This window comes from Mobula hypostoma, chromosome 6, assembly GCF_963921235.1.
Source record: "Mobula hypostoma chromosome 6, sMobHyp1.1, whole genome shotgun sequence".
Lineage (NCBI taxonomy): Eukaryota > Metazoa > Chordata > Chondrichthyes > Myliobatiformes > Myliobatidae > Mobula > Mobula hypostoma.
This window is the reverse complement of record NC_086102.1, coordinates 161,814,833-161,838,780: the sequence shown is the minus strand read 5'-3', so window position 1 is coordinate 161,838,780 and position 23,948 is coordinate 161,814,833. Positions and strand designations below refer to the sequence as shown.

Here is a 23,948-nt window from a genome sequence, read left to right as displayed (position 1 = left end):
CTCTTATGAATACAGGTGTGCCTCATCAGTTTTTTTGTGGTATTCTGCAGTGGTAAATACAAAATATTTGTTCAACATTTCCCGAGTTTTCTAATGCTGCATTATATGGTGTTACAGGAAATATACAGGCAAGGATATACAGGAAATATACATGGCTAACAGGCAGGAGGCAGCCAGTGGGAATAAAGGGGGCCTTTTTTGATTGGCTGCCAGTGACTAGTGGTGTACCTCAGGGGTCAGTATTGGGACTGCTACTTTTTAGATAATAAAATTGATGGTTTTGTGGCAAAGTGTGTGGGTGATACGAAGATGGATAGAGGAGTAGGTAGTGCTGAGGAAGCAATGTGATTGCAGCAGGACTTGGACAAATTGGAAGAATGGGCAAAAAAGTAACAGATGAATTGGCAGCTTTGGGCCTGTAGTTACTGGAATTTGGAAGAATGCAGGGGATCTCATTGAAACCTACTGAATGTTGAAAGGACTGGATAAAGTGTATGTGGGGAGGATGTTCCCTGTGGTGGGGGTATCCAGAGCCCCCACCACAACCTCAAAATTAAAGGGTGACTTTTTAGAGCAGACGTAAGGAGGATTATTTTTTGCTGGAGGATGGTGAATCTCTGGAATGCTTTGCCACAGACTGTGGTGGAGGCCGAGTCCGTGGGTATATTTAAGGTGGAAGTTGATACTTTGCTGATCGATCAGGGTATCGAAGGATATGGCAAGAAGGCATGCGAATGGGGTTGAGTGGGATGAGGAATCAGTTGAGTGGTGGAGCAGACTCAATGGGCTGAATGGCCTAATTCAGCTCCTGTGTCTTATGTCTCCTATGTCAACTGCTGCTACCCAAGGAAATGAATAAACTTTTCTTCCCCACTACTGTCTTTATACAGGCTCCTAAAGACTGTGCATTTGTTCCTTACACGTATATTCTATTTTTATCCCTCAATAATTTTTTCAATTGCTTTTCAAAAAAATTCTCACTTCTCAAGGTTGCTCTTCTGTTTGTTTATAAGCTTCTGCTAATACTATTACTGTCTGAAGCCAGGAAGGATCTCATTTCCCGTGGAATATTTATCTTTAGAAAGAAATATAAATGCTTGCGATTACTTTCCTATCTAATCCTTTACAATCTAATTTCCCAGTGTTTATCAATTCATCTCTCCTTCCAATGCAATTTTGTTTTTATTTAAAACTCAAAGTTTTGGGCACAGTATGCCACTGCCTGAGTTTTTGATATGTCTAGACACTGATTCTAGACTAACTCTGTGACGTCAATCTGCCTATAGAACAGCTCCATTTTTCCCCAATGCTGGTGCTTGGAAAGTCTTTGCAATGTTGTTTTGCAACTTTTAGAATTAAAGTGGTGACCATCAATGCCTTGGGTTGTTTTTTTTTTCCCTCACAAATTTAATTTTATGGTGCAGGAAATGGTGTTTGAAATTCAATGTGACAATTTCACTACAGGCAAGCAAGACTTGTTTGGCACTGTGGATATTTTACAAATAAAAATGTTACTTGTAATTGTTGTGGGGTTGATTTCAACATTTAAGAGAAATTTGGGCAGGTACTTGTATGGTAGGGGTATGGAGGGCTTATGGTCTGGCTGCAAGTTGATAGGACTAGGCAGATTAATGGTTCAGCATGGACTAGATGGGCCGAAGGACCTGTTTTTATGCTGTAGTGTTCCATGACTCCTGTGACTTTACAAAGTGGCTAATGAGGTTCCATTGTTTAGAAAGGATAATTAGCAGAAGTCAGAGAACTACAGACTGATCAGCCTGACATCAGTGATGGAGAACTTACTGGAGAGAATTCTGAGGGACAGGATCTACCAGCATTTGGATAGGCAAGAATCTGATTAGAAGGAGTCAGCATTCTTTGTGCATGGAGGAAGGGAAGCCCCTTTAGAAGAAGGACATCTCATTAGTTCTAGAATGAAAAGCCTCATCCAAAGAGCAGATGTCGTGGAGTCGGGGGAACTGAGAGAAGGGATGGTGTTTTTACAAGTGATAGAGTGGTAAAAAGGTATAGTCCAGGTAGCTGTGAGAATCGGTGGGTTTATAAAGGGTATCAGTAGATAGACTGTCTCCAGAAATAGAGACAGAGAGATCAAGAAAGGAGAGGGAGGTGTCAGAAATGGACCGAGTAAATTTGAGGGCAGGGTGGAAGATGGTGAAATGTTGAAGTTGACAGGTTCGCCATGGGTGCAGGAAACAGCACCGATACAGTCATGGATGTAGTGTAAGAAGAGTTGGGATACCAGTGTAGGCTTGGAACATGGTCTGTTCCACATAGCCAACAAAATGCAGGCAGAGCTGGGGACCATAAGACATACGAGCAGAATTAGGCCGATCAGCTTGTTGAGTCTGCCCCACCATTCCATCATGGCTGATCCCGGATCCCGCTCAGCCCCAAACATCTGCCTTCTCGCCATATCCTTTGATGCCCCAACTGATCAGGAAACTATCAACTCTGCCCTAAATATACCCACAGCCTTGGCCTCCACGCGGTCTGTGACAGAGCATTGCACAGAATACTATTCTCTGGCTAAAACATTTCCTCCTTACCTCTGTTCTAAAGGGTTGTCCCTCAATTTTGAGGCCCTGCCCTCTAGTTCTGGATACCCCCACCATAGGAAACATCCTCTGCACATCCACCCTATCTAGAGTCAGTTCAACATTCAGTAGGTTTCAATGAGATCCTCCCACATTCTTCTAAATTCCAGTGAGTACAAGCCCAAAGCTGCCAAACGCTCCTCACATGTTAACCCTTCATTCATAGAAACAGAAAAACTACAGCACAATAGAGGCCCTTCAGCCCACAAAGTTGTACCGAACATGTCCCTACCTCAGAAATTACTAGACTTCTCCATAGCCCTCTGTTTTTCTAAGCTCCATGTACCTATCCAAAAGTCTCTTAAAAGACCCTATCATATCCGCCTCCACCACCGTTGCCAGCAGCCCATTCCACGCACTCACCACTCTCTGAGTAAAAAACTTACCCCTAACATCACCTCTGTACCTACTCCCCAGCACCTTAAACCTGTGTTTCCCAGAATCATCCTCGTGAACCTCTTCTGGACTCTCTCCAATGACAACACATCCTTTCTGAGAAATAGGCCCACAACTGTTGACAATAGTGCAAGTGCGGCCTGACTAGTGCCTTATCACGCCTCAGCAGTATCTCCTTGTTTTTGTATTCTATTCCCCATGAAATAAATGCCAACATTGCATTTGCCTTCTTTACCACCTACTCAACCTGTAAATTAGCCTTCTGGGATCTTGGATGAGGACTCCAGAGTCCCTCTGCACCTCTGATGTTTGAATTTTCTCCCCATTTTAATAATAATCTACACTTTTGTTCCTTTTACAAAGATGCATTATCATATTTTTCCCAACACTGTATACCATCTGCCACTTTTTTGCCCAGTCTTCCAATTTGTCCACGTCCTGCTACAATCGCATTGCTCCCTCAACACTACCTACCAATCTTCGTATCATCTGCAAACTTTGCGACAAAGCCATCAATTCCATTATCCAAATCACTGATGAATAACTTGAAAAGTAGTGATCCCAATGCTGACCCCTGAAGAACATCACTAGTCACTGGAAGCCAACCAGAAAAGGGCCCCCTTTATTCCCACTTGCTGCATCCTGCCTGTCAGCCGTTCCTCTATCCATGCCAGTATCTTTACTGTAATACCACAGGATTTTATCTTGTTAAACAGTCTCATGTCTGGCACCTTATCAAATCCCTTCTGAAAAGCCAAGCAAATGACATCCTCTACCGCTCCTTTGTCCACTCTGTAAGTCCCCATGGCTACACCTTTAGTTGAAGGAAGTGAGAGGAGCCAAAAGACCAAAGAAGAAATTATTGAGTGAGAACCAGATTTCTCGAACTTCCGGTAATTCCTCCCCTCACCATTCCCCATTCCTGTTTCCCTCTCTCACTTTATCTCCTTACCTGCTCATCACCTCCCTCTGCTGCTCCTCCTTCCCTTTCTTTCATGGTCTTCTATCCTCTCCTATCAGATTCACCCTCCTCTAGCCCTTTACCTTTTTCATCAATCAACTTCCCAACTCTTTACTTCACCCCTCCCCTTCTCCTGGTTCAGTCTATCACCTACCACCTTGTACTACTTCCTCCTCGCCTCACCTTCTTATTCTGTCTTCTTCCCTTCCTTTCCATTCCTAATGAAGGGTCTCAGCCTGAAACATTAAAAACAACATCAACATCAAAGATGTCCAAAACAACATCTTTTCCATAGATGTTGCCTGGCCTGCAGAGTTCCTCTAGCAGTTAGTGTGTGTTGTTTTGGATTTCCAGCATCTGCAGATTTTCTTGTGTTTGATTATATAAATGATTTGAATACAATGCACAAGGCTTAATCAGTAAATAACAGTCAATTAGGAAGTGTTGGTGATGGTAAAGAAAGTCATGATACATTTCAAGAGGATCTTGTTAGGTAAATAGGCTGACGAGTGCTAGATGGACTTAATACAGATTAAGTGTGAGGTGATACAGTTTGGAAAGGTCAATCAGTGTAGGACTTGCAGTATGAATAGTAAGGCAAGAGTGAATGTAATGGAAGAGAAGGATCTAGGGGCTCATTGAAAGTGGCATTCGTTTAGCATGCTGGCCTTCATCAGTCAAGACGTAGAGTTGCTGATGTGGAAGTCATTGACGAGGCTGCACTGTGTACAATGTGGTCCCCCTGTTATACAAGAGATGTGGTTACACTGGAAAGAGCACAGAAAAGATTTATGTGCATGTTGCCAGAACTAGGGGGTTTGAATTAAAGGGAGAAGTTGGGCAGGCTAGATCCTTATACCTTGGAGGGGGCAAACTACAAGTGTTTATAATTACGAGAAGCCTTATAATTATAAGGTCCTTTCCCAAGGGTAGGGGTGTCCAAAACTGGGGAATGCAAGTTTAAAATGAGAGGGAGAAGATTTAATAGGGAGCTGAGGGGCATTTTCACACAGAGTATACAGGACGAGCTTTCAGAGGCGGTAACTAGAGCAGGTACAATAGTATCATTTAAGAAGCACATAGGTAAGTACTTGGAGGGGCAGGGCACAGGACCAAATATAGGGGCTGAATGCTGAAAGTTGGGTCCACCTTGCTGGGCTCCATGACTGACATGGACTCACGGGGCTGCGGGTCTTGTGTCCATGTTTTTTCACTCTATGACATTATTTTGCTACCCCGTGATTCTGCCAGTCAATTCATTAACACTGAAGTTAATACTACTACTACTTTATTTTGGATTTGCTGCATTATTCTGGTGGTTTAGAGCTCAAGATTACCTGGTATTGGATTAACTTGGAAACTGTCCATTTATCTATCAAACTGGATCATGATCATGTCTTCATAGGACATGAGATATTTCTTCAGAATACAGAATATAAGAAATATTTGCTATTAAGATTTCCGTCAGACTTTAAACCGATCGTCGTCTTGAATTTGAATCTATTAAACATAAAATTTTAAAAACAAAATCAGCCTTTTTTTGATTTTTTTTAAACTTTCAGCCAAGCGACAAGATTCATGTCACTATCCCATTGTCACAGCAGGACTCTAATGGGAGCAGGCTCTCTATGTCTGAATCAGTTTCGGAATTTTTTGATGCTCAAGAAGTACTTCTGTCAGCAAGCTCTTCAGAGAATGAGGTACAGCAAAAACATTGTAACTTTTTGTGCTTATAAAACTTTCTGGAGGGGCCTAGAAGTTCAAGTCTGGAATCTCAAACCTTTTGCATTGTTTTTAGAATAGTGATAAAATTGTTTGCCTTTACACTCCATTTTCACAATCTCACAATGTTCCAACACTGCCTTGCAGTCAATGAAGTACCTTTTGAAGTTTTGTCACTGTTAAAGTGTGGACAATACCCTGCAAGCTCAATAATCTGTTTTCATTTGTGTTGTTTGAAAGTGCATGTTGACCAGGAGACTATATAAATCCTCTACCTTTTCCAAATTGTGCTGGGGACCTTAAACGTGGGATGAAGAGGGTGGAGGGAGACAGCATAGCATATATTGTCTAAAATGTTGTATCTTAAAAGGCAATCTCTCTAGAATACCAATGTAATGTTCATACTGGTCTTTGGCGTGGGATTTTAGACAATAGATGCAGGAGTAGGCCATTCAGCCCTTCGAGCCAGCACTGCTATTCACTGTTATCATAGTTGATCATCCACAATCAGTACCCCGTTCCTGCATTCTCCCCATGTCCCTTGACTCCGCTATCTTTAAGACCTCTATCTAACTCTTTCTTGAAAGCATCTAGAGAATTGGCCTCCATTGCCTTCTGAGGCAGAGCATTCCACAGATCCACAACTTTCTGGGTGAAAAAGTTTTTCCTCAACTCCATTCTGAATGGCCTACCCCTTATTCTTAAACTGTGGCCTCTGGTTCTGGACTCCTCCAACATTGGGAACGCGTTTCCTGCCTCTAGCATGTCCAATCCCTTAATAATCTTATATGTTTCAATCAGATCCCCTCTCATCCTTCTAAATTCCAGTGTATACAAGCCCAGTCGCTCCAATCTTTCAACATATGACAGTCCCGCTATCCCGGGAATTAATCTCATGAACCTACGCTGCACTCCCTTAATAGCAAGAATGTCCTTCCTCAAATTTGGAGACCAAAACTGCACACAATACTCCAGGTGTAGTCTCACCAGGGCCCTGTACGCCTGCTATGCTTACTTTCAGTGACTGATGAACAAGGACACCTAGATCTCGTTGTACTTCCCCTTTTCCTAACTTGACACTGTTCAGATAGTAATCTGCCTTCCTCCACTTGCCACCAAAGTGGATAACCTCACATTTATCCACATTAAACTGCATCTGCCCACTCACCCAACCTGTCCAAGTCACTCTGCATTCTCATAACATCCTCCTCACATTTCACACTGCCACCCAGCTTTAACACACAGCCTGCTGAATATTGTTAATAAAAGAGATTAAACACTTATTTAAAGATAAATACTGTCTAATTTTAACTTGCACAAGGTTATCTTTCTTAGTTCAGTGGAAGGGTTGAGTTTGCCTGTTCTTTCGGGCATAACAAGTCATTTAGATATGAGCACTTCATGAGTAACACATACAAAGTTATGGAGGCGCTCAGCAGATCAGGCAGAACCTAAGGAGGGAAAAGAGCAGATGACATTTCAGGTCAAGACTCTTCATCGGGATATTGTTATGTTATACTATTTCTGTAATAGGGTACTGCACCACACTATCTCATGTCCCTAGAACAGGGTATGTTACATTTAGAGTGTGACAACGTATTTTAAAACTTCAGTAGCCCTCTGAACTCTGGCTAGAATCTGTTCACTTCAGAAGTGTACTGCCCAAGAAAAGCCAGCATGTTAACCTTTTTTTTTCTCAAGCATGTCAGTCAAGCTGCAGTGATAATTGAGTTCTTTCTCTGCAAAAAATCAGTTATATTTGAACTTATGGAATCAATTCCAGCCGTGACTTGGGTTTGTTATAAAAGAAATCAAATGTTACTCTTTATGACCCTAGGGATCCGATGATGAATCATACGTTAGCGATGTCAGTGACACTATTTCGGAAGACAATGCCAGTGTTGCAGAGAATGCTTCTCGTCGATGTATGTATAAGAATTCTCTTTATCTTTTTGTGGCAATGGAGATTTTTAAAAGTGCATGTATATATGCAAGATAGGCTCTTGTCATTTTTATTCACCACCACAGGAGTTGCACACAAAAAAAATTCAGAAATATCTGTGGCATGGAAGTAGGGGTGTAGTTGATATCAAGAAGGAGTCTGTGAAAATATAGGAAGCCAGTGAAGTCGAATGGCTGTGTAATTGACAAATACATGTGCCACACACATAAAATACTGGAGGAACTCAGCTAGTCAGTCAGCATCCGTGGAGTGGGAATAAGCAGTCAATGTCTTGGGCTGAGACACCTCTATCAGGATTATCCATATATATATGTGCACGCTGGTGTGCTTAGTTGAAAAGAAAAAGATGACCACATAGTCAAACAAAACAGTAGCTGCCAGGATGTGAAATGAAAACAGTAAATGCTCAAAGCACTCAGCATGTTGGGCAACAGCTGTGGAAAGAGAAACAGATTTAAGTTTCAGATCATTGACGCAGTTCAATGAGATTATAATCAAAACAGTAAGATAGCAATGGATGAGAATTATGTTAATCATGTCAATAATTTTCTAGTTTTGACTCCTCTATGTAATTTTAAATTCCTTAATATGCATTAGTGGGGAGGTAAGGAGAGATTAGTCGAACAAAGGGTATTTCTTTAATAGGGTCAAACTATATAGTAGTTAGAGTGTTAACAATGAATTAAACTTCTTTGTTTGAGTAATGTGTTGCAAACGTTGTATAGTCTGAGAAATTCCCTTTGGTCCATTGGTCGACATCCCCCATTTTCTCTAATACCTTGACTACCTTATTTTTCTCTTTCTGGTTCTGCCAAAGGGTCCTTAAATTGAAATGTTAACTTTCAAAAGCAGATTGCCCTTTAAAGATTTTCTTTACCTACTGTTTTTCCCCCAGCATTTTCAGTTTTCTTTGAGATTTCCAGCATCAGTTTTACTCATTTTTCATTAACAGGTGAAGAAGACATTTTTTCATAGTGGAAGAAGGGATATTAAGGTTGTAGAATGATATTGTGCAGGTGTGGTAACTAATTATGTATGAATCAAAATATCAGCTTCAGGCAAGGAAAAAGGGAAATGCCCAATACACACAAAATGTTGGATGAACTCATCTGGTCTGGCAGCATCTATGTAATTTTGTCTGAATGGGAAACTGGGGAAATAATTAAAACCAAAGCTTGGGATGTGTGATGTGGAACTGACAGGAGCTGAACAATGTGGTCCGTGAAGTTGGTGAAAGAATTGTTTTCTCTTTTGCCTGTTTTACTGACTGGGGAAAGAGAATGCAGGCTCCGATGTGGGGTTGACATTTTAGAACAACCAATGATAGGCATTTTTTTTGTGGCATGGTAAAGACTGTTTTAAAGGGGCTGTGGATGTTATCTGTTTGGCAATAACTTATCAAAGTAAGATACTTAGACCAAGATGGTTACATTGCGTGATCAGAAGTTTTGTAGAAGTTAGAAATTCTGGCAGATTTGGCAGTTGGACTGTGCAATCAAGTCAATCAAGATTTGAATAGCTCAGCAGAAAGCAGTTGATAAGACAAGATTTGAATAGCTCAGACTCAGCAGAAAGCAGCTGATTGGGCAATCGAGGTCAGGTGACCAAGCAGTTTGAAAAGCTCAAACAGATAAATAGAGGGGTAGCTCGAGCAGAGCGGCCAGTGAGTGAGTGGGCCAGTGAAGGAGTGGAGCTTTGAGGCTTTGACTCGAGAGGCTTCGACGAGAAGAGGCGGAGGACGAGCTTGTTCCCAGTCAGTCTTTACAATGCCTCCTGAGACGGTGATGTGCCTCTCATGTGAGATGTGGCAGTCTTGGGGGAACGCCCCTCTCCCGCAGAGTCACATCTGCCAGAAGTGCATACGGCTGGGCGAAATGGAAGACCGTGTAAGGAATCTGGAGCAGCAGCTGGATGACCTTCGACTCATAAGGGAGTATGAGACAGTCATAGATGAGAGCTACAGGGAGGTAGTCACACCTAGGCTGTCGGAAGCAGGTCGTTGGGTGACAGTCAGAGGGGGGAAAGCGAAGGTGAGCAGACAGGTAGTGCAGAGCACCCCTGTAGCCATTCCCCTCAATAATAAGTTTACCGTCTCGGACACTGTTGGCAGGGACGACCGACCAGGTGTGAGCCACGGTGGCAGGGCCTCCGGCACTGAATCTGACCCTGTGGTGCAGAAGGATGGGACGGAGAAGAGGTGATCTGTCGTCATTGGAGACTCTATAGTCAGGGGAGGAGACAGGAGATTTTGTGGACATGAGAAGGACACCTGCATGGTTTGTTGCCTCCCGGGTTCCAGGGTCCGGGATGTCTCTGACTGGGTGCACGACATCCTGGTACGAGAGGGAAAACAATGAGAAGTCGTGATACACGTTGGTACCAACAACATAGACAGGAAGAGGGATGAGGTCCTGGAGTGTGAGTTTTGGGAACCAGGCAGAAGGCTGAAGAACAGGACCTCAAGGGTGGCGTTCTCAGGATTGCTGCCAGTGCTACAAGACAGTGATGGTAAGAATTGGAGGAGATGGCAGTTGAATGCGTGGCTGAGGAGTTGGTGCAGGGAGCAGGGTTTTAGATTTTTGGATCATTGGGATCTCTTCTGGGGAAGGTGGGACCTGCACAGATTGGATGGTTTGCACCTGAACTCGAGGGGGAGCAATATCCTTGCAGGTAGGTTTGCTAGCATGGTTCGGGATGGTTTAAACTAAATTGCAAGGGGGCTAGGACCCAGAGCGATAGAGCAGTGAAAGAGGTGCGTGGAGTAAAGCCAGATCAAACATATAGAGAGGCTTTGAGAAAAGAGAAGTAGAATAAATGGTGTAAAGGTAGTAAGGTAGAAGGGCTAAAGTGCGTGTACTTCAATGCAAGAAGCATCAGGAACGAAGGCGATGAACTGAGAGCTTGGATACATACATGGAATTATGATGTAGTGGCCATTACAGAGACTTGGCTGGCACCATGGCAGGAATGGATTCTCAATATTCCTGGATTTCAGTGCTTTAAAAGGGATGGGGATGGGGGGAAGGGGAAGAGGGGTGGCATTACTGGTCAGGGATACTATTACAGCTACAGAAAGGGTGGGTAATGTAGCAGGATCCTCTTTTGAGACAGAATGGGTGGAAGTCAGGAACAGGAAGGGAGCAGCTACTCTGTTGGGGGTATTCTATAGGCCCCCTGGTAGCAGCAGAGATACAGAGGAGCAGATTGGGAGGCAGATTTTGGAAAGGTGCAAAAATAACAGGGTTGTTATCATGGGTGACTTTAACTTCCCTAATATTGATTGGCGCCTGATTAGTTCCAATGGTTTAGACGGGGCAGAGTTTGTTAAGTTTGTCTAGGACGGATTCCTGTCACAGTATGTGGACAGGCCGACCGGGGGAATGCCATACTAGATCTAGTACTAGGTAATGAACTGGGTCAGGTCACAGATCTCTCAGTGGGTGAGCATCTGGGGGAGAGTGACCACCACTCCCTGGCCTTTAGCATTATCATGGAAAAGGATAGAAACAGAGAGGACAGGAAAATTTTTAATTGGGGAAGGGCAAATTATGAGGCTATAAGGCTAGAACTTGCGGGTGTGAATTGGGATGATGTTTTTGCAGGGAAATGTACTATGGACATGTGGTCGATGTTTAGAGATCTCTTGCAGGATGTTAGGGATACATTTGTCCCGGTGAGGAAGATGAAGAATGGTAGGGTGAAGGAACCATGGGTGACAAGTGAGGTGGAAAATCTAGTCAGGTGGAAGAAGGCAGCATACATGAGGTTTAGGAAGCAAGGATCAGATGGGTCTATTGAGGAATATAGGGTAGCAAGAGAGGAGCTTAAGAAGGGGCTGAGAAGAGCAAGAAGGGGGCATGAGAAGGCCTTGGCGAGTAGGGTAAAGGAAAACCCCAAGGCATTCTTCAATTATGTGAAGAGCAAAAGGATGACAGGAGTGAAGGTAGGACCGATTAGAGATAAAGGTGGGAAGATGTGCCTGGAGGCTATGGAAGTGAGCGAGGTCCTCAATGAATACTTTTCTTCGGTATTCACCAATGAGAGGAAACTTGATGACGGTGAGGACAATATGAGTGAGGTTGATGTTCTGGAGCATGTTGATATTAACGGAGAGGAGGTGTTGGAGTTGTTAAAATATATTCGGACGGATAAGTCCCTGGGGCCTGATGGAATATTCCCCAGGCTGCTCCACGAGGCGAGGGAAGAGATTGCTGAGCCTCTGGCTACTGTCTTTATGTCCTCGTTGTCCTCAGGAATGGTACCGGAGGATTGGAGGGAGGCGAATGTTGTCCCCTTGTTCAAAAAAGATAGGGATAGTCCGGGTAATTATAGACCAGTGAGCCTTACGTCTGTGGTGGGAAAGCTGTTGGAAAAGATTCTTAGAGATAGGATCTCTGGGCATTTAGAGAATCACGGTCTGATCAGGGACAGTCAGCATGGCTTTGTGAAGGGCAGATCGTGTCTAACAAGCCTGATAGAGTTCCTTGAGGAGGTGACCAGGCATATAGATGAGGGTAGTGCAGTGGATGTGATCTACATGGATGTTAGTAAGACATTTGACAAGGTTCCACATGGTAAGCTTATTCAGAAAGTCAGAAGGCATGGGATCCAGGGAAATTTGGCCAGGTAGATTCAGAATTGGCTTGCCTGCAGAAGGCAGAGGGTCATGGTGGAGGGAGTACATTCAGACTGGAGGATTGTGACTAGTGGTGTCCCACAAGGATCGGTTCTGGGACCTCTACTTTTCATGATTTTTAATAACGACCTGGATGTGGGGGTAGAAGGGTGAGTTAGGAAGTTTGCAGACGACATAAATGTTGGTGGTGTTGTAGTTAGTGTAGAGGATTGTCGAAGATTGCAGAGAGACATTGATAGGATGAAGAAGTGGGCTAAGAAGTGACAGATAAAGTTTAACCCGGAGAAGTGTGAGGAGGTACACCTTGGAAGGACAAACTCCAAGGCAGAATACAAAGTAAATGGCAGGATGCTTGGTAGTGTGGAGGAGCAGAGGGATCTGGGGGTACATGTCCACAGATCCCTGAAAGTTGCCTCACAGGTAGATAGGGTAGTTAAGAAAGCTTATGGGGTGTTAGCTTTCATAAATCAAAGGATAGAGTTTAAGAGTCACGATGTAATGATGCAGCTCTATAAAACTCTGGATAGGCCGCACTTGGAGTGCTGTGTCCAGTTCTGGTCACCTCACTATAGGAAAGATGTGGAAGCATTGGAAAGGGTACAGTGGAGATTTACCAGGATGCTGCCTGGTTTAGAAAGTATGCATTATGATCAGAGATTAAGGGAGCTGGGGCGTTACTCTTTGGAGAGAAGGAGGATGAGAGGAGACATGATAGAGGTATACAAGATAATAAGAGGAATGGATAGAGTGGAGAGCCAGCGCCTCTTCCCCAGGGCACCACTGCTCAATACAAGAGGACATGGCTTTAAGGTAAGGGGTGGGAAGTTCAAGGGGGACATTAGAGGAAGGTTTTTCTCTCAGAGAGTGGTTGGTGCGTGGAATGCACTGCCTGAGTCAGTGGTGGAGGCAGATACACTAGTGAAATTTAAAAGACTACTCGACAGATGTATGGAGGAATTTAAGGTGGGGGGTTATATGGGAGGCAGGGTTTGAAGGTCGGCACAACATTGTGGGCCGAAGGGCCTGTACTGTTCTATTATGTTCTCTATTGTGTTCTATTATTATTATGTTCAGTCAGGGAACAGATGTGATTTCTATAGAGCTGAGCAGGTTGAGAGAGCGATTGGGGAAAAAAATGTAAGAATAACTGGAGGAGATTAGAGTGGGGGGGTTGTTGAAATAGTACGTACAACATAGCACAGGAACAGGTCTTTCAGCCCCTACTGTTGTGCCAATCTAATTAAACTAGTATTTGAATGCCTAACTAAGCTCATCCCTTCTGCCTACATCATGTTACATAAGAACATAAGAAATAGGAGCAGGAGTAGGCCATCTGGCCTGTCAAGCCTGCTCCGCCATTCAATAAAGATCATGGGTGCTCTACCATAGACTCATTTCCACCCACCTGCCTTTTCCCCATAACCCTTAATTCCCCTACTATGCAAAAATCTATCCAACCTTGTCTTAAATATATTTACTGAGGTAGCCTCCACTGCTTCATTGGGCAGAGAATTCCAGACTCGCCACTCTTTGAGAAAAGCAGTTCCTCCTCATCTCCATCCTAAATTTACTCCCGTGAATCTTGAAGCTATATCCTCTAGTTCTAGTCTCACTTACCAGTGGAAACAACTTCCCTGCCTCTATATTATAATTTCATAATTTTATGTTTCTATAAAATCTCCTCTCATTTTTCTGAATTCCAGTGAGTACAGCCCCAGGCGACTCAATCTCTCCTCATAGTCTAACCCCTCATTTCTGGAATCAACCTGGTGAACCTCCTCTGCACTGCCTCGAAAGCCAGTATGTCCTTCTTTAAGTAAGGAGACCAGAACTGCACGCAGTACTCCAGCTGCGGCCTTACCAGTACCTTGTACAGTTGCAGCATAACTTCCCTGCTCTTAGATTCACCTGCAAACCGATCTTTTGCAATTCATGCACAAGCACTCCCAAGTCCTTCTGCACAGCAGCATGCTGCAATCTTTTATTATTTAAATAATAATCTGATCTTCCATTTTTCCTTCTAAAGTGGATGACCTTGCGTTTACCAACGTGTACTCCATCTGCTAGACCCTTGTTCACTCACTTAACCTATCTATATCTCTCTGCAGACTCTCTGTATCTTCTGCACAATTTGCTTTTCCACTCAATTTAGTGTCATCAGCAAACTTAGATACACTACACTTGGTCCCCTCTTCCAGATTGTTACAGTTGTGGGCCTTGCACCGACCCCTGCGGTACACCACTCACCACTGATTGTCAACCAGAGAAACATCCATGTATCCCAACTCTCTGCTTTCTATCAGTTTCTAACCAATTTTCTAACCATGCTAATACATCACCCCCAACTCTATGCATCCCTATCTTATGGGTAAGTCTTTTATGTGTTACCTTATCAAATGCCTTCTGGAAATCCAAGTAAATAATGTATATCTGTTTCCCTCTGCCTACTGTGCTTGTTGTATCCTCAAAGAACTCCAGTAAGTTTATCAAACAGGACCTGCCTTTGCTGAATCCATGCTGCGTCTGCCTGATGGATCCATTTCTTTCCAGATGCCTCACTATTTCTTCTTTAATGATAGCTTCAAGCATTTTCCCAACTACAGATGTTAAGCTAGCCGGTAGTTACCTGCCTTTTGCCTACATCCTTTTTTGAACAGTGGTGTGACATTTGCTGCCTTCCAGTCTGTCGCGATTTGCCCAGAATCCAGAGAGTTTTGGTAAATTGTCACTAAAGCCTCAGCGACAACTTTTGCCATTTTTTTCAGTACGTTGGGATGCATTCCATCAGGACGAGGGACCTTGTCTATCCTTAGGCTCGCAAGTTTGCTCAGCACTCTCTCTTTAGTGATAGCTGTTGTATCGAGGTCCTTGCCTCCTGTCACACCCATAACATTTCTGTTCGGCATGTTGATGGCCATCCATTCTCTGCATATTCATGTGCTTTTCTAGGAGCCTCTTAAATGCCTGTATTGTATTTGCCTTCACTACCTCCCCTGGAACACACTGCATCCTGTTGTGTGCATCTCCTTTGAACTTAAATCTCACTTTAAATGCTTTCCCCCTACTATGAGACATTTTGACCCTGGGAAAAAGACACTGGATGTGTGCTCTATATATGCCTCTCAAATTTCTATCAGGTCTCCCTTTAACTTCCACTGCTCCAGAGAATCAATCTAAATTTGTCCAACCTCTTGACATAGCACATGCCCTCATGGTGTTCCACAGGGGTTGGTGTTGTGTCCACTACTTTTCAAGTTACATGTTAATGATCTGAATTACAAAACAGATGGCTTTGTGGCCAAGTTTGCAGATGATATGAAGGTAGGTGAAAGGGCAGGGATTGTTGAGGAATCAGGGAGTCTGCAGAAGGCCTTGGACAGACTAGGAGAATGAGCAAAGAAGTGGCAGATAGAATACGGTATAGGTAAGTGAATGGTTATACAGTTTAGTGGAAGAAATGGGATATCTTGAAGTGGGAAGGAGAACAGCCAGAGGTCGTGGTACATATTGGTACCAACGACATAGGTAGGAAAAGGGAGGAGGTCCTGAAAAAAGACTACAGGGAGTTAGGAAAGAAGTTGAGAAGCAGGACCTCAAAGGTGGTAATCTTGGGATTACTGCCTGTGCCATGTGACATTGAGAATAGGAATAGAATGGGATGGAGGATAAATGCGTGGCTGAGGGATTGGAGCAGGGGGCAAGGATTCAGATTTCTGGAACATTGGGACCTCTTCTGGAGCAGGTGCGACCTGTACAAAAAGGACAGATTGCACTTGAATCCGAGGGGGACCAATATCCTGGCGAGGAGGTTTGCTAAGGCTTTTGGGGGGGGTTTAAACTAGAATTGCTGGGGGGGGTGGGAGTGGTTCATTTTGGTAGGTCAAATATGATGGCAGAATATAGTATTAATGGTAAGACTCTTGGCAGCGTGGAGGATCAGAGAGAACTTGGGGTCTGAGTCCATAGGACACTCAAAGCTGCTGCGCAGGTTGACTCTGTGATTAAGAAGGCATACGGTGCATTGGCCTTCATCAATCGTGGGATTGAGTTTAAGAGCCGAGAGGTAATGTTGCAGCTAAATAGGACCCTGGTCAGACCCCACTTGGAGTACTGTGCTCAATTCTGGTCACCTCACTACAGGAAGGACGTGGAAACCATAGAAAGGGTGCAGAGGAGATTTACAAGGATGTTGCCTGGATTGGGGAGCATGCCTTATGAGAATAGGTTGAGTGAACTCAGTCTTTTCTCCTTTGAGCGACGGAGGATGAGAAGTGACCTGATAGAGGTGTCCAAGATAATGAGAGGCATTGATCGTGTGGATAGTCAGAGGTTTTTCTGAGGGCTGAAATGGTTAGCACAAGAGGGCATAGTTAGGTGCTTGGAAGTAGGTACAGAGGAAATGTTAGGGATAGGTTTTTTACGCAGAGAGTGGTGAGTGTGTGGAATGGGCTGCCGGCGGCGGTGGTGGGGGCGGATACGATAGGGTTTTTTAAGAGACTCCTGAATAGATACATGGAGCTTAGAGGGCTATGGGTAAAGCCTAGGTAGTTCTAAGGTAGGGACATGTTCAGCACAGCTTTGTGGGAGAAGTGCCTGTGTTGTGCTGAATGTTTTCTATGTTTTATGTTCTAAATAAAAGTATAGACTATTTTCTAAATAGGGAGCAAATTCAGAAATCGGAGGCGTAAGGGGACTTGGGAGCCTAGGGCAGTATTCCCCAAAGGTTAACTTGCAGATTGCGTCGGTTAGTAAGGAAGGCAAATGCAATGTTAGCATTCATTTCAAGAGGACTAGAACATAAAGGCAAGGATATAGTTCTGAGGCTTAGTAAGGCATTGGTTAGACTGTATTTGGAGCATTGTGAGCAATTTTGGGCCTCATATCAAATAAATAATGTGCTGGCATTGGAGACATCCGGAGGCTCGTGAATAGTGAGGGGGTCAAAGGTTACAGGGAGAAGGTGGGAGACTGGGGTTGAGAGGGAAAATAAATCAGCCACAGTTGAATGGCGGAGCATACTCGATGGGCCAACTGGTCTAATTCCGCTCCTATATCTTGGTGAATCTCTTTTGCACCCAATTCATTCCTATAATGGGGTGACCAGATTTGAATGCAATCTCCATTGTGGCCTAACTAAAGTTTGATAAAGCTACAACATAACTTTGTGACTCTTCAACTCAGTGCCCCGACTGATAAAGGCAAGCATGCCATATCCCACCTTCACCGTCCGATCAACCTCTACAGCCACTGTCAGAGAGCTATAGACTTGGACCTCAAAATCCCTTTGTATAGCAATGCTGTTAAAGTGTCTTGCATCTTTACATCTGATCTCCCAAAGGGCAGCTCCTTGCACCTGACGAGATTAAACTCATTCTGCCACTTCTCCCACCATATTTGCAACTGATCTGAGGTCTATCCCAGTGTACCCGTTTGACATCCTTCTGCACTGTCCACGGTACCACTAACCTCTGTATCATCTGTGAATCTGCCAGCCAGCCCACCCACCCATAAAATGAAGGGGAAGCTAACTCCTGTACTTGTAACTTTCTGATGGGTGTGGTTCGCTGTAGTTTTAATACAACATCTAATGAAATGTACGCAAAGCCAATGGGAACGAGGAATTTGAATTTAATGAGCCTCATTGCGAAGTATATTGCAGGAGTGATATCCCAAAGCAAACGCGGCAGCGTGTAACTGAATTTTAAAACATAATTACTTAAGCTTCCTACTCTGAGTAACGCTTCACCACATACAAATTCTGGGTGATAATGAGCAAGTGAGTCATGAAATTGTATTCCTGCAAATAATAATATTTAATTACCCAGAAATCTTTTATTTTCAGGTCCAGATACGATAGGACTATTGGGAATGCAATTAAATGGTTTCCATGGCTACAACCATTTTTTGTTTTATATGAGAAAATTTTGCAAGCATATAAATGATTTTTAATTAAACTGTTAAATGTGAACTGCAATAACTGACCTTCAGATTAATTGTTTTATCTTGCTGCTACATTTTTGAAAATTTCTGTGGGCCAAAATTTAAATATTCATAACACCAAGGAAATGGTAGTTAATATTTTTGAGATAATTTACAAGAATCACTCTTTTTATATTGGTGTTTAATAATTTTGTTGCAGTTTCTGATGGTGAACTCATGGGGGGGGTGTTTCGAAATGGCAGACGCACATGCCTTCCAGCACCTTCACCTGATACAAGTAGCATTAATCTGTGGAACATTCTGAGAAATAATATTGGAAAAGACTTGTCCAAGGTTTCTATGCCAGTTGAGCTGAATGAGCCCCTGAATACTCTGCAGCATCTCTGCGAGGAATTGGAATACTCCGAATTGTTAGACAAGGCTGCTGAAACAGATGATCCATATGACCGAATGGTAATTCAGAGCTGATTCGCCCATTGATTTTGTGTTGCTGAATGTCAATGTTTAATTAAATATTTGACTGGTTATTCTACCCTGAAAAATCCTTAAATAGCTCAGAATTTAAACAAAGTTATAGATAATATTAAACAAAGATTGTAATATTTTTGAGCATTGCAAATTCTGCTGTTGTACTTTAACAAACTCTTGGTTGGAATACAGTTTGAAACATTAAACTTGATGTTTTCTTTAGTCTAACAACTAAAATTAAAATCTTGAATGCCTTGTTCAGAAATCAGATGAATAATTTGACCTGAATAACTTTATTAAAAATCTACACCAACATAATGTAACAACATTTACAATGAATATAAATTCATAACATGATATATATTTAACTTCAATTTTGTTCCTATTTTTCAGGTTATGATTGCTGCATTTGCAGTTTCAGGATATGCTACAACATATTACAGAGCCACATTTAAGCCCTTTAACCCAGTCCTTGGAGAGACATACGAATGTATTCGAGAAGACAAGGGATTCAGGTTCTTTGCAGAACAGGTATAATTCATATACTGATGTATTGCTGACTGAGATTTTATTTCCACAGCGGAAAAGCGGCTGTGCTCTGTTTGGTGTATCTTCCCGACGTCCTGGTAGCGGGATCATATGATAAACTGGTCACCGTGTATGATCCACTACTCTATAATTAGTTTCAAGGAAAAACTTGTGTTCTCTAGTGTTCCACAGGGCTTCATAAAAAGATTTTCAAATATAGGGTAAAGTGAAGGACAGTAATTGAGAACTTCTTCCATGAATCTTACTTTAAAATGTAAAATCATGAATAAAATATACATAATCTATTAGTTGAAATTGAGCATCTTCCATACATTAACATTGCCTATTTAATTTTATATATGTAATTCTAACAACTAAACAAACTCAGAGCAAAAATACATCTGTGTGTCAAAAAAATTGTAAATTATAGCGGGAGTCTACTGAAGTCGCGTTTGGTTGAAAGATTCCTCAAAGACTATGATAATTACCCTTGTCTCTCCTCAGAATTTAACTCTGTTTCTGTGCTGTGGTATGAACAAGCACTTAGAAGTTGACATTGATGTTGTTTAAAGGCACTTTTCATTGATCCTGTTCCTGATGGTATGGAGGAGGCTGATAAGATGATGATTGTTTGGGTTAAATTTATCTTGCCTTTGATACATGGTATATGCGTGAACAATTTTCATTGTTAAATAGATGCTGCTGCCATACTGCATTGGACAGGTTGGTGCAGGAAGCCAGTTGGATAAAGTGTGCGGTTGTTCAGTATGTCCACTCCCAGCTAAATGTCTTACTGAGAGAGAGAGAGAGAGATTGTCATCAGTGATAGTGGAAACTTGTGAGTCAGCTTACCTCTGACCATAGGCTGCCTGTTCACTCGTGTTCCCCAGCCCCCTTCCACATTAGCTTGTCGACCATTCACTGACTGCAAACTGAATTCTCAGCCAATGATCAGAATCAGAGTCTGGTTTAATATCACTGGCATATGTTATGAAATTTGTTAATGGCAGCAGTACAATGCAATACATAATAATATAGAAAAAATAGATAAGTAAATCAATTACACACTAAGTATGTATGTACAAACGTTTGTAAAAATAATATGAAAAAAGGCGAGTCAGTGTTCGTGGGTTCAGTGTTCGTGGGTTCAATGTCCATTTAGGAATCAGTCAAAGGAGGGGAAGAAGCTGTTGCTGAATTGTGGAGTGTGTGCCTTCAGACTCCTGTGCCTCCTTCCTGGTGGTAACAATGAGATGAGGGCGTGTCCTGGGTAACGGGGGTCTTTAATAATGGCTGCCACCTTTCTGAGGTACCCCTCCTTGAAGAGTTCTTGGATACTACAGAGGCTAGTACCCTAGATGGAGCTGACTAATTTTACAACTTTCTGTGCAACACACACAAAATGCTGGAGGAACTCAGCAGGCCAGGCAGCATCTATGGAGAAAAAGTACAGTTGATGTTTCGAGCTGAAGCCCTTCGGCAGGTACTTTTTTCCATAGATGCTGCCTGGCCTGCTGAGCTCCCCTAGCATTTTGTGTTAGTTGCTCGGATTTCCAGCAACTGCAGATTTTCTCTTGCTTACAACTTTCTGTAGCTTCTATCAATCCTGTGCAGTAGCACCACACCACCCCCCCCCAACCCCCCATACCATCACATTCATGGCTGCCTATCCTCCCGACTCCAGTCCTCGGCCATCCACACCTCCTGACTTCTGTCGCCAGTCACCCAGCTCTTCCAGGGCCTGTTAGATCCCAATGTTTTGGTGACTCAAGGTTGTTCGAAAGTTAAGATTGAAGCGTAAAGTTCCTTACGATAATTTTGTTAAGCATTATAAGAATACTGGAAACAAGGGGGAAGGAAAGAGAGCAGTAAAGAGCTTAGGGGAAGTGTAAAGCAAAGAGTCTGAGAAAAGGTGGTTTTGGCCTTCTTATACCAGACTATTCCATTAACTCCGTTGCTTGAATTAACCAATCAGATAGCCCCTATTCAAATAACGTGATGAGTACCTCTGAAGCTAAGAAGTTTCCAGAAAAGTACAAAGGTACTAAAAAACATTGAAAAGTTACGTGTTTACAGGTCATTATATAAAAACACAAAAAAGCAGAAGAAAGTTAAACTACAAGGAAAATATCAATTCTACAGTCCAATCCAACAGATCCAATCTCCTGTCATAAAGGAAGTGTGTAACAGGCAGTTAGTAGCAATGGTTCAGTACACCTTGATCGCCACTGAAGCGTGCAGCAACTATGCAGAGCTCTTTTGATGCGCTTGTATCAAAGCATCAATTTCTAAACCTGTGGCTTTTTACAGGTCAACACACACAAAACCAATAGATTCATGATGAAGGGTCTCGGCCCGAAACGTCGACTGTTTATTATTTTCCATAGTTGCTGTCTGGCCGGCTGCATTCCTCCAGCTTTTTGTGTCTGTTTCTCCAACACACACAATGCTGGAGGAACTCAGCAGCTCAGGCAACATCTACGGTCTGTACAGGTACTGTTTACTGGTCATGCTAGCCAGTGACATAAAAGTCTAGACAGTGAGGATGAAATTCAGCAGATGCTGCTACATGACGCTTCGCACACCACATGACGTGAATAGGAGTACTAGTGATCTAGTCAGCCCCTTCAGCCTGTCCCTTCATCCAGTGAGATCACAGCTGGTCCAACTTTAGCCTTGAAATAGCTCTCCTGCTCTCATCCATGTTCCTTGACCCACTGGTAGTATAACCATCTGCTATTCCCACCTTGAATATATTCCAGGTCTTTTCTTCCACAGTTCTCTAGAGAAGAGAATTCCAAAGGTTAAGAGTTCAGAAATTCCTTTTCATCTCCATGAAGCAAACAGTCCTTATTCTGAATATATTCACTTTAAATACAAACATATCATCTGAGGAAGCATCCTCTTAGCATCTCAATCTGCTCGGTCTGTCTTTTTCATTCTCTCAATTACCCTCGTGAACCTTCTCAACAACAGCCACTGTCTCTAATCTCAACCCACTCAACCATCCAAATTCCATGCTGTGCTCCAGATGCAATCTCACCAGCACTTGTAGAACTGCATGAAAACATTCCTACATTTATACTCCATGCCCTTACAATAAAGGCCACCATTCCTTTAGCTTTCCTAATTACTTGCTGCCCTTGCTAGTTAACTTTCTTCCCATCCCACTTCCAGTCTAGTATATAGCATTGTGTTCACATGCAGACCCTGAGCTTTAGTTTGCCTGCCACCACTTTAATTCACCGGCCCAATCCACTCCAATCTATTTTGGTGGGCATCTGTACTGTTATAACGAGGCCCAACACAAATTCAAGGTACAACATGCCACCTTCCATCTGGGCATGTTGCAGCCTTCAGAACTCAACGTCGAATCTTCCAGCTTTAGATTAGCCCCTCATGCTTTAATCTACATCAGGAATGGCAAGTTTTGCCTGCCATCCCTTTTTCTGCTCTTGCTTTTATGGCCTCGCCAGGCATGTTACACACTTTACAACACCAACAATGTAGCACACTCGCAAAAGAACTTAATTACCCTTTCACCCTTTCTGGGAAATGTCCTTTGTTCTACTCATTGCCCTCTCCTACCTTCTCTACTGCCTAAACTAACTTGACACTACCTTTCTTAATCCTCACCTTAATTAAGTATTTTTTTTAATCAAAGTAAAAAATAATCATCTTATGCTGGAAGTCTGACATCTTCTGATGAAGACGCAGTTGTTCAGTCAGACGGTGCTTAGTCAGGGCAGACTGGAGAACTCATCACCTTCCCACAGGAAAGAGTATAGAGAAAACTTAAAGGATGTTGCTGGGTCTGGAAGACTTGATTTACAAGGAAAGATTGAATAGGTTAGGACATTATTCCTTGAAACGTAGAAGATTAAGGAGAGACTTGGTAGAGGCATACAAAATTATGAGGGGTATAGGTAGAGTAAATGTAAGCAGGCTTTTTCCACTGAGGTTTGGTGGACTATCACCATAGGTCATCGGTTAAGGAAGAAAGGTGAAAAGTTTAAGGGGAACATGAGGAGAACCAACTTCTCTCGGAGGGGAGTGAGTGTGTGGAATGAGCTGCCAGTGCAAGTGGTCCATAGCAGCTCTATTTCACCGTTTAAGAGAACTTTGGATCGATACATTGATTTTAGGGAATGGAGGGCTATGGTCTGGGTACAGGTAGATAGGACTAGGCAGTTTAAATGGTTCGGCATAGACTAGATGGGTTGAAAGGCCTGTTTCTGTGACTAAAACACAACAGTTATCTGCACAGATGCTGCTGAACGTCTCCAGCACATTGCTATGGGGTATCTTTCTCTGTGTACTGTAGAACTGAACAGTCCATTCAGCAATCTGTAGATTCTCTTTTCAGCCAGTGCTTGTAGTGCCGTAACTAATCAAAAGGATTCATGGGGAAACTGTTCAATCTAATCGCTTACACCCCAGAGCCAGGGTTAACACAAACACAATTACTGAGCCACAGGATACAGGCAGCACTTGCACATGTCCGTGTCAGAGGTAGATTTCTAAATTCCTGGTGACTCATTCACTTGAAGCATCCATGGAGATAAGCCTGATAGTCAATATCCTACAAATGTCAGGTCCCCTGCCAACAGTTCCTCCTGTACAACACCAGTCCCTGAGAGTCAACGTCCTGCAAATGAGAGGTGCTCACAACACCAGTCCCTGACGATTAAGGTGGATGACAAAAACCCTGCAGGAAGA

At 43.0% G+C, this 23,948-nt stretch overlaps 1 protein-coding gene across 4 annotated transcripts in view; it reads left to right on the top strand.

The window, feature by feature from the left end:
* Nucleotides 1–23,948, top strand: part of osbpl6 (oxysterol binding protein-like 6) — a 161,699-nt gene that overhangs the window by 106,025 nt on the left and 31,726 nt on the right. For 3 of the 4 annotated variants that reach the window (XM_063052094.1, XM_063052096.1, XM_063052093.1), the window contains 4 exons: nucleotides 5,535–5,672; nucleotides 7,532–7,619; nucleotides 18,433–18,686; nucleotides 19,095–19,232. In XM_063052094.1, the coding sequence (XP_062908164.1) occupies nucleotides 5,535–5,672; nucleotides 7,532–7,619; nucleotides 18,433–18,686; nucleotides 19,095–19,232 (618 nt within the window). The remainder of the gene's footprint in view (nucleotides 1–5,534; nucleotides 5,673–7,531; nucleotides 7,620–18,432; nucleotides 18,687–19,094; nucleotides 19,233–23,948) is intronic. The other variant, XM_063052095.1, reaches the window with a different exon arrangement.